General features: G+C 43.0%; 1 protein-coding gene across 1 annotated transcript in view; it reads right to left on the bottom strand.

Annotated features, from left to right (window-relative positions):
- Positions 1-17732, bottom strand: part of AXL (AXL receptor tyrosine kinase) — a 30017-nt gene that overhangs the window by 4604 nt on the left and 7681 nt on the right. The window contains exons 6-10 of the mRNA XM_075606909.1: positions 17621-17713; positions 13718-13839; positions 13099-13208; positions 1631-1790; positions 781-917 (exon numbers count right to left, since the gene is read on the bottom strand). Of these exons, the coding sequence (XP_075463024.1) occupies positions 781-917; positions 1631-1790; positions 13099-13208; positions 13718-13839; positions 17621-17713 (622 nt within the window). The remainder of the gene's footprint in view (positions 1-780; positions 918-1630; positions 1791-13098; positions 13209-13717; positions 13840-17620; positions 17714-17732) is intronic.

Genomic DNA, 17732 nt, shown 5'->3' with positions numbered 1-17732 from the left:
TTTCATTTATCCTGAAACTACACATGTGGACTGTTCCCTGACCTCGGCTACAGGCCGTCCTGCCACACTAGCCTATCGTAAATAGTGTAAAAAAGTTCATATCTGGTGACTAAGGTCTAATAACAATTTGTTGTTTTTATTAGAGAGCACAAAACTTACATATGAACATAGATATTGATGACAGATAAAAACCACTTGATCTACCCTCCTATTCCCCTATCTACTGTGAAACCTCACAGACTTTTAGATCCTTGCCTTTTTTTCTAGATTTACTTTAACCTTAATGGGGATTAATTTGATATATATGGGGGGCCAAAGAGTAATAAAGTTGCCACCACACACAGATACTAATCTCCCCAGATCCAAGGATGAGCACAACTCATATATTTAACTTAACAGCACAGCAAGCTGGAGCTCATCCTTAATATTATTATATTAGATATCTTGTAGGTTGCGTAACTTTTAATGGCGCATTAAGAGAGTTCATCATAGATGTAACAGGGTTTACAGAGCTTTCTAAACATTACAGTTCTTTTATTTACGTGTACAAAACTTTCCAAAAATCACAGGTCTCTTCATTTTTACAAAGCTTTCTGAATCTCACAGGTCTCTTCTTCACATGAACTAATCTGTACGCTAAAGTTTCACCTAAGAAGAACCCGCATGCTGGTCCATTAAAAAGGTATCATATCCTGCAAGTAGTCTACACTTCTCCAGGACCAATACGCCACTAGAATTGTACTAATATGCTACAAAGGCGCAGGTTTTTTTGCAACTCACAGTCCATCCAGGCAGTCTGGAGGCTGCTTCAGTCGGTTCCCCTGTCTCAGGTAGTCGTAGATTTCGCTGTTCTCAACCCCGGGGTAAGGTGTCTGGCCGCGGGTTGCAATTTCCCACATGGTGACTCCAAAAGACCACTGAGGTTGGGACAAAGAAGGGTTATACAACAGTTTACAGTACTATCCTACATGGGTCTGACCCGTTAATCTATTACATTGTTCCTACATTGGACTGACCATTTAATCTATTAAATATGCCACTGCCATTAGATTACTTTGATCCCACATGGGTCTGACCACATAGGGGCCGATCCTATATTTGCCGAAGTGGCCGATCAGGCCATTTTAACCAGGCCATTTTCACCCTCAATTCCCCATTGAGGTCAATGAAAAATTTCGGACAAATCAACCCAATCGGCTGGTTTGACACATGCTGTATAGAATCAGTCCCTTAGCCCAGGGGTGTGCAAACGTTTTGTGCTGCGACCCCGTCTTCCCTACTGCGTCGCCCGTGCCCCCCTCCTTACCTTAGAGCTGCATCAAATGACGCTGCGGGGTCATATGACATCATGTACAGCATAAACACTGCAAACTGCCTTGGATGCCAAAATATCCACACATCATGGCATTCAGATAGAACAGCAACAGTCCACCCTCCAGAGGTCTTGAAAACATATGAAGGTTTAATGTAGGATCTTCACATGCTTTTCAAGACCTCTGGAGTGTGGACTGTTGCTATTTTATCTTTTACCCATTAAATATCAAAATATCAGACATTATGTAATAAGGTACTGGCTCATTTATTGAGGGTAGCAGTGAGTTCCTCGACACTGTTGTATCTACAGACTCACCACATCACTCTTGGTGGTATAAACTCTGTCTGCCAGACTCTCTATTGCAATCCATTTCACTGGCATCTTGGCGATCCGGCCTTGCCGGTAATAGTCGCCATTATAGATCTTCTTGGAGAGGCCGAAATCAGCCACGCAGACGTTCATGTTCTCATTCAGCCTGAATGGGGAGAAACAGCGTGAGAAAATGCAGCAATAGGGGGAAAAGAGAGAATGAAGTAAGAGGGAGAAGAGAGAGGAGGAACTCAGAAAGAGAGAGGAAAAATGTAGCGAGAGCACAAAGGGAGAACAGAACAAAATGGTGAAGAGAGGGAGAATGCAACAAAGGGAGAAGAGAGGGAGAATGCAGCTAGAGGGAGAAGATAGAGGGAACACAACAAGAGGGAGAAGAATGCAACAAGATGGAGAAAATAGAGTTACATAGTAGATGAGGTTGAAAAAAAAGACATGTTTATCGAGTTCAACCTATATTAAATTTAATCGGCTGAGATACTCGTCCTATATTTATATTGATACAAAGGAAGGGAAACAAAAAAAAAACCTTTGAAACATTTGCCAATTATGGGGCCTATGCAATAAGCAGAGATAAGCTACTTATCGCCTCCTTATCGCCAAAAAAGCCTACAGCAATTCAGTAGGCCCCAATAAGTCTGCGATAAAAGCCGTTTTCGGCAAAAAAAATTCCCAAGAAAAAAAAAATCACCAAACGAGCGGAAATAAGCCACTTATCGGCAGGTTATTAAACTTGTGTTTTTCTAGTAGCCCCGATTAGCTTATCGAGGCTCTTGATTAGAGATTTCCTCTCAAAATCGTCCACCAGGAAAAGTTGGCAGGAAGGTGGTGAGAAGCTGCAGAGAAGCGGCGAGCGGGGACTTAGAAAGAAAAATGCGCTTTTCCTGCATCTGATTGATGCCGGGAGTCTCTGAAGCTGATTCCCATTAATATGAGCACTGGAGACCCCGGCATGAATCCCATGCATTAGTTACATAGTAGTTGAGGTTGAAAAAAGACGTACGTCCATCAAGTTCAACCTATGCTAAATTTAGGCAACAGATACTTTATCCTATATCTATACTTACTTATTGATCCAGAGGAAGACAAATAAAAAACCCCAGAGTCATATCATCCAATGATATCTCATAAATTCCTTCCTGACTCCAAGAATTGGCAATAAGATTATTCCCTGCATCAACATTCTTCCTATGTTTACTTATTTGGTATATCCCTGTATACCTTTATTTTCTAAAAAAAAAAGATGTCCAACCTTTTTTTGAACAAATGTATTGTATCTGCCGTCACAGTCTCCATGGGTAATGAATTCCACATTATAACTGCCCTTACTGTAAAGAACCCTTTCCTTTGTTGCTGGTGAAATCTCCTTTCCTCCAACCTAAACGGATGCCCCTGAGTCATTTGTACTGCCCGTGGGATGAATAGTTAATTTGAAAGCTCCTTGTACTGTCCCCGAATATATTTGTATATACAGCTAAACCCCGTTATAACGCGCCTCGTTATACCGCGATTCGGTTATAACGCGGTTTTCCCGTGGCTCCCGTTTTTTTGCACACTGCACACACTGCACACACACTGCTCATTGCTCACACTGCACACACTGACACACTGCACACACACTGCTCATTGCTCACACTGCACACACTGACACACTGCACACACTCTGCTCATTGCTCACACTGCACACACTGACACACTGCACACACTGCTCATTGCTCACACTGCACACTGCACACACACTGCTCATTGCTCACACTGCACACACTGACACTGCACACTGCACACACACTGCTCATTGCTCACACTGCACACACTGCACACACACTGTACACTGCACACACTCCTCATTGCTCACACTGCACACACTGACACATTGCTCACACTGACACACACTGCACACATACTGCTCACACTGACACACACTGCACAGACACTGCTCATTGCTCACACTGCACACACTGACACACTGCTCATTGCTCACACTGACACACACTGCACACTGCTCACACTGACACACACTGCACACACACTGCTCACACTGACACACACTGCACAGACACTGCTCATTGCTCACACTGCACACACTGACACACTGCTCATTGCTCACACTGACACACACTGCACACTGCTCACACTGACACACACTGCACACACACTGCTCACACTGACACACACTGCACACTGACACACACTGCACACTGACACACTGCACACTGCACACACACTGCTCACAATGACACACACTGCACAGACACTGCTCATTGCTCACACTTACTGCACACAGCTCTCACAATACACTCACATGTCAGCAGCCCACCCCCCCCCTCACATGTCAGCAGCCCACCCCCCCCCCCTCACATGTCAGCAGCCCACCCCCCCCTCACATGTCAGCAGCCCACCCCCCCCCCCTCACATGTCAGCAGCCCACCCCCCCCCCCCTCACATGTCAGCAGCCCACCCACCCCCCTATCCCCCCCCCTCTCACATGTCAGCAGCCCACCAGCCCGTTTTTCACATGTCAGCAGCCCACCAGACCGTTTTTCACATGTCAGCAGCCCACCAGCCCGGTGGAGGTTGGAATAATGACATCACCCGCAGGGGGGCGGAGAGCGGACGGCTTGATTGACAAGAAGAGGGCTGTGGGCGGGGCGACTGAATGAGGCCAGGCAGTAAGAGTGCCCAGATGTGGGATGCTTGTTCTGCAGTCATTGGTGCCATATAGGAGGAGGTAAGTGGGCGTGGCTTGCATCCTTTACCCCCCTTTGTCTCTATGGCAACTCCTCCTGCCCGGTTGATTTGCAGTGCAGGGTGGGCGGAGGTGAGTCAGAGCCGGGCGTGGTGGACCCGGCCGGGGAGGGGGAGCCTCGCGCTCTGGGACCCTATCCCAGCCTCTCCTCCCCACCCCTCTCCCTCCTTCCCGCCGCTCACCAGGACTCAGTGACCGGAGCTGCAGCTAACCCAAGTCCCGCAGGCTGTGCGAGGTGCTGCTATCTGTCACACCCTCCCTGACCCCGCACAGCGGCTCTGATGCTGGGCGTAGCGGTGATGACGAACAGGTAGGGGACCCTGCATTAAAGCCTGAGAGATGCACTGTTAGCATTGCTTTGACTCCGGTAGATTAGTGTCACCTCACCCTGCCCACCCCTTCTCACCATCACACACACGCACACACGCACACACGCACGCACACACGCACACACGCACACACGCACACACGCACACTCTGTCTTTCTCTCTCTCACACACGCACGCACACACACACACACACACTCTGTCTTTCTCTCTCTCACACACGCACGCACACACACACACACACACACGCTGGGAGGACACAGACACGTGCAAAACCAGGGGGCTGAGAGGGAGGACGGATGAATCGCCGCCATTTAAAAAAATTTTTTTTATTTATTTATTTATTTAACTTCCTTCCCTCCTCACTCCCGATCAGGAGCGCGGCGGCCATTTTTTTTAATTAGCTGTAGTTATCATATCCCCTCTTAGATGCCTCTTTTCTAATTTAAATAAATCTAATTTAGCTAGCCTCTCCTCATAAGTTAGATTGTCCATCCCCTTTATTAATTTGGTGGCTCTTCTCTGCACTCTCTCTAGTTCCAGAATGTCTTTTCTAAGGAGTGTGCCCAAAATTGTACTCCATATTCAAGTTGTGGTCTTACTAATGCTTTGTAAAGGGACATAATTTATGTTTACTTCCCTTCCATTCATTGCCCGTTTAATGCAAGATACTGTAGGATCTTTTTTGCCTTTGCAGCTACTGCATGACTTTGGGCACTATTATTAAGCCTGTTGTCTACAAACACTCCTAAATCCTTCTCCATCAAGGATTTCCCCAATGTATCCCCATTTAATTTGTAAGGCGCCTGTTTATATGTATCCCAAATGCATAACCTTACATGTATCTGTATTAAACCTCATCTGCCATTTACCTGCCCATGTTTCCAGTCTCTCCAAGTCCTTTTGGAGAGAAATTACATCCTGCTCTGATTCTACTACCTTACACAGTTTAGTATCATTAGCAAAGATGGAGACTTTGCTCTCGATGCCAACATCAAGGTCATTAATAAACAAGTTAAAAAGCAGGGGTTCCAGTACCGATCCCTGAGGTACTCCACTCACGACTTCAGCCCAACCTGAAAAAGTTCCATTTATGACAACCCTCTGTTGTCTATTCTTCAACCAGTTTTCAATCCAGGTGCAAACATTATTAGTGAGTGAAATTCGCTTTATTTTGTACACCAACCTCTTGTGTGGAACCGTATCAAAAGCCTTTGCAAAATCTAAGTAGACCAAATCAACTGCATTAGCCTGTCTAAATTCCTACTTACCTCCTCAAATAAACAAATAAGGTTTATGATCTATCCTTCATAAATCCATGCTGACTATTACTAATAATTTTGTTTTCCATTAGGTATTCCTGAATATTATCCCGTATTAAACCTTCAAGTAGTTTCCCCACTATTGAAGTCGGGCTTACAGGTCTGTAATTTCCCCGGTTGTGATCTAGCTCCCTTTTTAAATATAGGCAACACATCTACTTTACGCCAATCTTGTTGTACTGAGCCTGTGGAAATAGGAATCCTTGAATATTAAATGTAATGCTATTACTGAACTTAACTCCTTGAGAACTCTTGGATGTATGCCACCGGGGCCAGGTGCCTTATTTACTTTAATATTTTAAAAGCCGCTTATGAACTTCTTCCTCAGTTAACCAATAGTTCATTAATATGGAGGTTGTGGCTTCCTCCTGCGGCGCCACTATTGAACTTGATTCTTCCCTGGTAAACACAGAGGCAAAGAATTTGTTTAATACCTCAGCTTTTTCCTTATCTCCAATAATCTGCCTGCCCATCTCACACTGAAAGGGTCCAATACAGTATTTGCTTTTCTCGTTTTTTTTTTATTAAGGTACTTAAAGAACTTTTTGGGGTTGATCTTACTTTCTATTGCAATCCTTTTTTCATTATCCATTTTTGCTAATTTTATTGCCCTTTTGCAATTTTTGTTACATTCCTTATAATTCTGATATGATGTCTCTGTCCCTTCTGACTTAAAGAATCTAAACGCCTTCCTCTTCTTATCCATTTCCTCCCCTACCTGTTTATTTAGCCACATTGGTTTTAACTTATTTCTTTTATACTTATTACCCATGGGTATATATACACTGATAAGTGTGCTTTTCTAACAATGTTTTAAAGACTGCCCATTTATCTTCTACATTTTCCCTGCAAAAACATCATCCCAATGTATTACAAGCACCTAAACACCACAATTCAATAAATAACAACAATAGCCAACAAATTACATCAATACAAGCACTAGCAAACCAATTAAATAATTAAAAGCCCTAGCCAACAAAACAATTAGTTCATTTTAACCATTAGCCAACAAATCAATTAATTAATAAAACCAATAGCCAGTACATCAATTAAAACCAGAAGCCAACAAAAGAAATATTTAAATAAAAATGCTAAACAATCGGAAAAATAAATAAAAACAAGTCATCAAAATTACAAACAATTAATCCAAACAATAAACAGAAATAGTTATTTTTTCCTATCAATTGAAAACAAGCATTTGCCAAAAAAGCATTGTCTGTCGCTGTATTTATCTGTAGCCAATAGGGGCACAGACGAATACATCATCAGTCTATAAGCAATGAACAACATAAAAATAAAAAAACTACATCTACATACATTCAATTTTTTTCTTACCTTTTGAAACGTTGGCCCACCGTATCCCGGCGTATAAGGAAGCTCTCGTACCGCGACATCAAAGTCAATCCAACGCCATCCACCTTGAAGGTCCAGAACAGGTAATTAAAGTCTTCTTTCTTTTATCTTCTATCACCTTCTTCTCTCTTCATCTGTTATTATTTCTTTAATCTTCTATCTACATCTGTCAATCCATAACCCCATGGTAAAACAACACGATGTTGCCTCGTCGGCATTTTGAGGTAAAATGAGACGCCAAGGCCTTATATATGGCCTGTGACGTCACATTTTCAGGTCAGATGGTCCAGCTCCAATCTGATTAGACGCTGTATCATGTGCCCGCCTCTTTTTTGTTTTTAGTTAAGGATGTGACGTCATCACCAAGGGAGGTACGTCACATCCTTCAAACCACATGGCTACTATATCACATGGTATTACAGCCAATGGGATTGAAGACAATCACATTGGTTGCTGTACCATATGATAGGTTACATTAGTTCTAAAGGATTTGACGTCACTTTAAGTGATGATGTCACATCCTTTTGTCATGTGGTTTGAAGGATGTGACGTACCTTCCTTGGAGATTACGTCACATCCTTCACCAAAAAAAAAAAAGAGGCGGGCACATGATAAAGCGTCCAATCAGATTGGAGCTGTACCATCTGACCTGAAAATGTTATGTCACAGGTCAAATATAAGGCTTTGATGTCTCATTTTACCTCAAGAAGCAGACGAGACAACATTGTGTTGTGGATTTACCATGGGGCTATGGATTGACAGATGAAGATAGAAGATTAAAGAAAATTAAGAAATAATGACAGTTGAAGATAGGTGATAGAATATAAAAGAAAGAAGAATTTTGCTACCTGTTCTGGATCTTCAAGGTGGATGGCGTTGGATTGACTTTGATGACATCGGGGTACGAGAGCTTCCTGAAACGCCGGGATTCGGAGGGTCAACGCTTCTATAGGTAAGAAAAATATTGGAAAAAAATTACATCTATATACATTCAAGTTTGTTCATTTTTTTATTTTATTTTTATGTTTTTCATTGCCCATTGACTGATAATGTATTAATCTGTGCCCGTTTAGGGTACAGATAAATACAGTAACAGTCAATGCATTGTTTTGGCAATAGCCTTTTTTCTATTGATTGTTGTTTATTATTTGTCTGTTTATTGTTTTGCTTAAATTGTTTGTAATTTGGATGGCTTGTTTTGATTTCATTTTCCTATTGTTTAGTGTTTTTATTACAACATTTTTTGTGTTGGCTACTCGTTTTAATTGACGTGTTGCCTAGAGGTTTTATTAATTAATTGATTTGTTGGCTACTGGTTAAAATTAATTTATTGTTTTGTTGTCTAGTGCTTAAAATGAATTAATTGATTTGTTGGCTAATGCTTTTATTTATTGAATTGCGGTGTTTAGGTGCTTGTGTATATGTTTTATTATTGTGTATTTTTGGCATTCATGCTTTTTGATTAGGGTGACCATTGGCTGCTATAGTGGCTTATCATGCCCATATTATACGGGTATGATGTACCACTATGCCAATCAATGGGTACAGGGTGTGACTAGTGGTCCTGGGGTGGGTGGTTAGGCTTCCTTTTGGGTAGCGGGGGAGGGTGGGTTAACCACTTAATTACTATAGCGGTTATTAACCGCTAAGGTGATTAAGGGGTTAAAGACCATTAGATTGTATTTTTTCATGTATTATTGCTGGCATCGGAGGACATGGACCTGCAGTATGCTGACGAGGATGCCCTTCATGATGACAGGGCTAAGTAGAAAGGTTTATTTAGTTTATTTATGCTGGCTGGCTAATGTTTGATTTAATAATGGGCAAATGAGCTATTATCCATATATGGATAATAGTTATTTTGCCCATTACTCGCCCCCTCAGCCCTCAATAAACCTGCTATTGTGCCTTAACCCCTTAATTGCCTTTGCGACTATCTGCTAAAGTAATGAAGCTGCTTTAATGTAATTTGTATTAATAGTGTGCGGAAGCAGGGGGTCTCCTGAGATGAACGCATTGATTTCAGTCTTGGGGACCCCCTGCTTCACGAGTTACAGGCCCAGATATGGGGTGCCGGTATCTCCATTATTTAAATCCCCCGGTCACGTGACGCGGATGATTTAAAAATGGCGGCGATACCGCCACCCGATGCCCCCTACCAGGGTCTGTAACTCCTGTAACTCGGGAAGCAGGGGGTCACCGAGGTTGAAATCAAAACGCTTCATCTACGGTAACAAATTTGTTTCATTTTTTATTGGGGTATTAATACTAGTGTATTGCAGCAGGGGGTCTCCTTAGCAGAACCGCGTTGATTTAAGGTCCGGGGACCTCCAGCTTCCCGAGATACAGGCCCCGTTATGGGGTGCCAGTATCTCCTATGTATTTAAATGTCCCACGTCACGTGACTGTGGGAATAAAATGCATAGGTGATACCGGAACCCCATAACGGGGCCTGTATCGCAGGAAGCAGGGGTCCTCGGACCTCAAATCAATGTGGTTATGCTCCGGAGACCCCCTGCTACAATACACTAGTATAACATTTTATATTAAAAATGTTAGATCTCTGGAGAGATTTGCGCAGGGACTCACCCTGCAGCAGAAAGAAATCGCCGGGTGAGTCCTTTTCAGCGAGGCAATCAGGACGTCGCCGGCTACTCGCCAGTTTAGCAAATGTTTCTATCACTGGTATTCTGGGCTTTATGCATAACGTGATAGCAACACTGTAAAAAATGGCAATTTATACAGTACAGAGATTTATTTTTTATCAGCGCTTAGTGTATAGGCCCCTATATCTTAGAAGAGAAGAATTGAAGAAAACCGAGCACCACTTCCAAGCAGGTAGAAATTAGTCTGGCAGAGAGAGTACCCATAATAAAAAAATTATCAAATATATTGGATCATATAAAAAAAAGCAGCATATTAGGGCAAGAAAGCCCACACCTACGCGTTTCGAGCATTAGCTCTTTATCAAGGTGAAGAAAATATTACTCACCGGGGTGTATACAGGCATACCCCGGTTTAAGGACACTCACTTTAAGTACACTCACAAGTAAGGACATACCGCCCAATAGGCAAACGGCAGCTCGCACATGCGCCTGTCAGCACGTCCTGAACAGCAATACCGGCTCCCTACCTGTACCGAAGCTGTGCGCAAGCGGGGAGACTATAGAGCCTGTTACACATGCGTTATTTACATCAGTTATGCACGTATATGACGATTGCAGTACAGTACATGCATCGATAAGTGGGGAAAAGGTAGAGCTTCACTTTAAGCACATTTTCGCTTTACATACATGCTCTGGACCCATTGCATACATTAATGCAGGGTATGGCTGTAAGTACCTGCTCTGTGCACTGTAACCTCCAATCCCGTCTCCTTCTTGGAGTGTCAAAATTGACGCGGGAGCTGTGACATCAGCGCGCAGAGGCAGAGAATGACAATAGCAAAACTTTATTAACACACAACATAAAAACACTGAAGGCTGAGAAAATGCTTATTGGGGTATCTAAATGCTTAGCAGGCACACAATTTACCTCTAGTGTCACTGGATCCAAAATCCAAATCAAATCCTTCATCAATTGTAATACCACATTCGTAATTTATTTATTAAACTGCGGATGTGGTAAACAATATATGGGTCGAACCACAGGGCCCTAAAGGTCCGCATTATGGAGCACTTGTGCCTCATTAGTAAAAATGATCTCACTCATCCAGTTTCACAACATTTCTCAAACTGTAGTCTGGGCAGTGAAGACTCAGTTACTTCTATGGGCATTGAACATATTCCAAATCCTGTTAGAGGAGGCAATAGAACAAAAATATTGGACAAAAGTGATCTTTTTTGGATTTTTACTTTAAAGACTAGATTACCCCAAGGCTTAAATTCAGACTGGGATCTTGGTCCGTTCCTACATTGATGGTCTCCATTTACACATGCATACATTTATTGGTTAATCATTTATAGTTAGGAGTTATACATGTATGCAAATATTAATATTACTGTTTGTTCTTTCGGGACTATCCAATTTTCCTTGGAGCTATTTAAATAGATTTAAGAGATTATTTAATTCTGGCAAAATGATAAATGTAAATATCACTTAAATAATGATATCGTTATATTATTAATTATTAAAGTTTATATATTATTTTCCATTTATTTTTATATAGCTCACTCAATCATTCTTTCTTTTTGCTATTATCGGCATATTTAAGCACATATACTATTCTTTTTACAAGCATACTTGCTATCTTTGTCCCTTTGACTTATCAGTCATGTTGCTGTGATTTACACAAAGCGATATAATGTTTCGTCAGGGAATTGCTTGTATTGAATGTTTATTATCATTGCTTATAATTTTGAACGTTAGTTAATTAATTTGACCTATTTTCTGTTATTTGTCATAGTTTTTAACCCCAATAAGCATTTTCTCAGCCGTAGTGTTAGTGTTTTTATGTTTTGTGTTAATAAAGTTTTTCTATTGTCATTCTCTGCCTCTGCGCGCTGATGTCACAGCTCCCGCATCACAGCTCCCGCGGGATAGGAGTGCACAGACCAGGTACTTATACACCCCGGTGAGTAATATTTTCTTCACCTTGATAAAGAGCTAATGCTCGAAACGTGTAGGTGTGGGTTTTCTTGCCCTAATATGCTGCTTTTTTATATGATCCAACAAATGTGATAATTTGTTCATCATGGGTACGCTCTCTGCCTGACTAATTTCTACCTGCTTGGAAGTGGTGCTCGGTTTTCTTCAATTCTTCTCATGTATGCTGTTAAAACGGAAGCACACCTCATACCCCAGGACGAAGGTATTTATTCATCAGGACGCTGCACACAAAGTGAGTCCTTGGCTTTCATTTTATACACCACTTATAGCAATTATTCCAGCTAATTCGAATATTTGTGGGACTTTGATGTTCTTCTGGAGGTGTATTTAAAATGATTATGATACCAGAGCGGGATTCCATCTGAGGACTGTTTGATATTGTGAGCTAATCAAGCATTTTGGCCTAAGGCTTTTAGAGCACCACACAATTTTTGTGATACCGCCCCTACAGTATATCTTATATGGTGAAAAAGAGGGAGAGAGAGAGGGAGAAAATGCAGTACAAGAGAGAAGATAGAAAAAGAGAAAGCATGCAGCAACAGGGAGAAGAGAGAAAGAGGCAGAGAGAAAACACAACAAAAGAAGTACAGACATGAGAAAAACCAACAAGAGGGGGGAGGTAGAGACGGAGAGAAAGCAGCAGGAGCGAGTAGAAAGAGAGGGACAAAAAAGCACGGAGGGAAAATGCAACAAAAAAGGGAGAAGAGCACGTGAGATAGGGAGAGAAAAAACAAGAGCACAGCAAGTGCAAGAAGCAGAGACTGAGAGGGGAGGACAGTATGAGGGTGAAGAGAGGGGGTGTGAGTCAAAGCAAGAGAGAAAAAGAGTAACGAAAGAAAAAAGAGAGAAGCAGAGAGTGAGAGAGGACACTTAGTAAGGGGGGAAAGAGTCACTCACCCCTATCATAAGAATGGAAATGTCACAGAAAGGTATGTATAGACAGAAGGGAGCTATGGCACATCACATTTGTCCCTCCCACCATGTGGTGAGATTGACTGCATGGATCTGAATCCTATAGTGCCTATACCCCATCCCTTCAGAGTGACAAAGGCAGAGTACACATGAAAGTGGACCTGCTCCCCAGCTGCTCCCGGGACTCACATGCAGTTTCGTGCTGCCAGGTCTCTGTGGATGAAGTTTTTGCTGCTCAGGTAATCCATGCCGCTTGCTATGTCCGTCATAAACTTCACCAATGTCTGTGTGGGAAGGAACTGGGAGAGGGAGCAAAGTGTCATGTCTTAGGGTTAGAAAATAGCTGTCTGATTCTAACTCCAATAGGGGGAGAGAGATCTAATCCCATTAGGAAAACCCAACAGACTTCCTTGCTATTTAATTGGGGCAGAAGGACAGACCTGACGTGGGTATAAAGACTTGCACCTCCAGGACAGTACAGGGGCAAAGAGACTGGCATTTCTAGGATAGGACAGAGAATGGCACCTCTAGAAAAGGACAGCTCAGGGGGCATAGAGACTGGCAGCGATAGGATAGACCTGCTCACGAGGCACTGAGACTCACACCTCTATGACAGGACAGCTTTGGGGGGCATTAACACTGGCATCTCTGGGCCTGTACAGTTATAGATGATTAGCTCAGGGATGGGACTATGGTAGATACAGTATGAGAAGGATACACAATACCAGCTGTCTGACAATATCCTACATGTGTGGAGATACCATGAGTAGCACACTGCATGGAGGGGGCTTCAGGGCTCACCACATACCACAGGGGTCTCTCCCAGGCGTGAATACAGGAGGAAGCTGTGCAGGTCTCCATGCTTCATAAATGGCAGAATGACCACAGGAGATGGGTAGCCTTCATTCTCTGTATTCTGTAGGCACACACCTGGAAGACAGGGAAAGGAACAAGGACTTGAGCTGAGTAACACAGACAGAAGGCAGCTATGAACATGGAGTCTGTCTCTCCTCAACAGGGTGACACAGTGACACCGACAAATGGCACATGTACTTAACAGTGTTTATCTTTCTCTCTCCCCTAAATCATTCATCTCTCCCCTCACTTGCTCCTTATCCTATTAACTCTCTCCCTCCCCAGTCTGTCTCCCCCTTGACCCCTTTTCCCTCCTCCCTCTCCACCCGCTTTCTCTCTTGCTCACATCACATCTGGTTTCCCAGGAGAAGATGGACCAGGCCAGTAACCCAGTACTTAGCATATTTAACATTTTACTTGAGACATCTCCCCTGCACCTCCCTTTTCTCTCTAATGTCTTATCTGAATCTTTTCATATAAGGTTCTTTGAGGTTTACTAATGTTACCATTACGTTTTTAGGAATAAAATACGCAGCTTTAAAAAGATTAAAAAAAATAATTGGCTTTGCAGGGAAAAACTAGAGAGGTGAAACAGATACCATTTTGCACAATAGGGGAAATAAATCTTTAACAAAAAATAATGAACCTGTAGGGGAAACTGGTCCTTTAAACAAGGCATTAGTACATTTGGTCCAAGAATGAACTGTCCCATTAAAGGGATAATGTAATCAGAACTCAGGACACATCTAGCCACAAATGCAAAAATATTGCATTAACTCAGACCCACCCAAAACCAGCTGGGTGATTTCTTCAGCAAAACAGTTCAGTGGAACATAGGGAGTAGTTCTTTTAGAGGTCAGACATTGTAAAGGGAGAGAGAGGAAGAGAAAATGATGGAGAGAGGGGGAGAAACAGAAAAAAGCTAAAGAGATAGAAAAACCTAAGAAGATGAAGAGAAAGAGCGAGAGAGACAGAAAAAAGACAAATATGGAGAGAAAATGCAAAACAATGGAGATTAAGAGGAAAAGGAAATGTATAAGGAGACTTAGTGAATGAGAGAGATAGATAGAAAGATAAAGATGTAAAAGAATCAGAGACAGGAAAAAAAAAAAAAAGAAGTGATCAAGAGAGAATAAAAAGAAAGAAAACATTCACAAAGGGGTGGGGATAAAGAAACAAACAGTCAGAGGCAGGAACGAACATGGGAAACAGAATGGTTAATATCAACTGTAAAAGATTCACTGAAAGATGCTTGTTATAATGAAGTAGATGTTGTTCATAGGTTCCACCTCAAGAGGGCGAGAGGGGACAGGACACCGATTGGCGTAAGCGAGTGCAGATTTCGAATACACATACATCAATCTCTCTGGGTAAACCTACAACTCATACAAACAAGGGAGGATCTTGTCATTTTGGGGATTTTATATAGAGAGCGTTTCACAATCTTGTGCAGACAACCATAATGGGTTGTGGTCCTTTCAATCCCATGACACTCAACTATTTCTCAATGCAGTTTAACCACTCTGCTGCCAGAGATGGCCTGGGACACAAAACACAGGGCTTTCAGCACTGCAGGATTACCCCAATCCCTGCAGGATTACCCCAATAACAGCACAGCTGCCCACTTTGTCTAGTGGGGTGTAACACTGTAGCATTTGACCAGGGAGGTAAACGCCCATATTTACTAAGTGGTACTGTTCGAAACCTTGTGGCCTATTCAAGTTAACAGTGTATGAGGTGTCTTCTGCTGCGAGAGTGTCTTATTGCAGAGCATTTAGTAAATTTGACCCAAAAAGGCCTAATTTAAGATCATGCAGACTTAACAATAAATGGGTGGGGCTAGAATAGAGCCTGAAAACTTGTGCATTCAACACTTTAACCACTATACTGCACCTCAAACGACTGTCAGGCGAGATCTGCCTGGATACCTATATTGCTCAAACATAGAAGGCACAACACATCGATAACCCTTCAACAATGTGTTCCAGACCCCTCTGTTAACAAAGGGGTAACATTTCAGTGCACTGGGTCACGATTTCAGATCCACATTTGAGCTTGTCAATGTTGTGCCAATTAAGGTCTCATATGGGATTGTTACACTGACTCAGTAAACTGAAGTGGCCAGTTCTATATCTGTCCCCATGGATGCAGAGATGGAAATGTATTCTGTCTAGGTATTTTTCTGCTTAACTGTGACGTGAGGGGGTAAGCAAGCTCAATAATAAAGGTTAAACCCACTTGGTTACCCCTGATCCGTGTTTTGGGGTCCTAGAGTGCCAGCTCTTGGACCTGGCTGTCGCACATGCATTACTGTGACTGTGTGTAAATTATGCGACAAAGAGTTTTTGTGTTTTTGCCTTTCCAGGGGTGCTAGCAAGCAGAGATTGCTTGGTTAGGGGTTTCAGGGTAGGTTTTACGGAGAAAGTCTTTTCAGATTGTGGCTATGTAGCGGGGTCCCCGAGTTACGGGATACCCCAGATGTGCCCGATAATCAGGTGTGATTCTCGGATACATTGAAGCCCGGTGCTCTGATCAAAATCCTACCCTGGGAATGTTCTTGCGACTCACCGCCAGGAGTCCCTGCTTCAGTCCAGACCAGAAAGGTAAAAAGGGCATAGGGGATCAAGGTATCCCCAGAACAGTACCGGGGTCCCTAGTATAAGAGGGGATGCCCAGTTCATGCCCAAGTCACCCTGACCCGGGTATAGGGGTTTAGGGTGTGCTCTAGCTATGTGATAAAGCCGTGAGGGTTTTATTTGTGTGCCAAATGTAAAGTCAGGTTTCTACACTGTGGGAGGGATAAGAGTAGAGGGTATATCTCATTCTATCCCTGACACCAGAAAGGGGGACTTAGCCATTTTTAGCACCAGATACAGTGTAAAGGTATATTTTATTAAAGGATTGCATTTTATAGGTATATACTGTATGCTTGTAACCTGTATATGAACTGTGGGATTTCCAAGTCCCGGGTTCCGAGAGACCAGCTGGCCACCAGGCTTGGTGCCACTGTGTCTGCTCAGATCCTGGACTTGAAAGCCTCAAAGATGTCAAGGTTCTAGAACAGACGAGGTATTGGAGTTACACTCAAGTACCCACGCCTTGGTATAACAAAGGGCTATCCGGCCAACATTTGCCCAGCCCCAGACTTTGAGGAGCCTGGCACAGCTGGGGGTTCAATATGCTAAGAGGCAGAGGTGCCAGGTTGGCGCATGCCCCTTAGCAGAATTGAAATCGGTGCCCGCCCGTCTTCAGAGTACCGGCAAATCGGTGATAGGCTGGCAGAGAAATTCCCACACGCTGATTGGCTGTAGTGTTTTGTGAATGGGACTCCAAAACCTATAAAAAAACAAGCAGCCATTCAGGACCTCAGATTCTAAGCACCAAACCACCAGCGGCAAATTCAAGATGCTCTGAGACGCGAGCCGGCTTCAGAGATTTCAAGGCCCCTTTTCAGAGGCCATGTTCTGAAAACGGAACGTAGTGGTCGCGGCTGGAACTGCGCCGAAATGAGTTCCAGGACATTTGTGAGTACCTCCCGGCCACTGGAAAGGGCTCGTACAGACTTCATTTTGTAGCCATTTGGACTAGGAAAGTTTAGATCATTAGCCCAGATCCCCAGTAAGTGTGTTTTCTATTGCATATTGTGATCCATTGTGTGTTTGTCTTTTCCTGGAATAAATTACAATTTATTTTACCTGCTTGTTTTGCTCAATCATATGATCCTGGTATAAAAGGTGCAAATTGCCTGGTCTCCCGTGACACAAACCCATTAAAGGTTTTCGGGACTAGAAATTACAAAACATGATTAGGATTTAAGCCAAACAGTGTTTGGACATTGAAAGAGGTTCCCCCTTACCGATCAAGCGCATGACGTTGAGATGGTCAAACTCTTTCATGCACACGGCCTCGCTCAAGAAGTCTTCCATCTCAGTGCGGGTGCAGATAGCGACTGGGAGGGGAGGAAAGCA

The sequence above is a fragment of the Ascaphus truei genome, chromosome 7, assembly GCF_040206685.1.
Source record: "Ascaphus truei isolate aAscTru1 chromosome 7, aAscTru1.hap1, whole genome shotgun sequence".
Taxonomy (NCBI): Eukaryota; Metazoa; Chordata; class Amphibia; order Anura; family Ascaphidae; genus Ascaphus; species Ascaphus truei.
The sequence above is the reverse complement of the archived record's forward strand: the minus strand, read 5'-3'. Positions and strand labels throughout refer to the sequence as shown.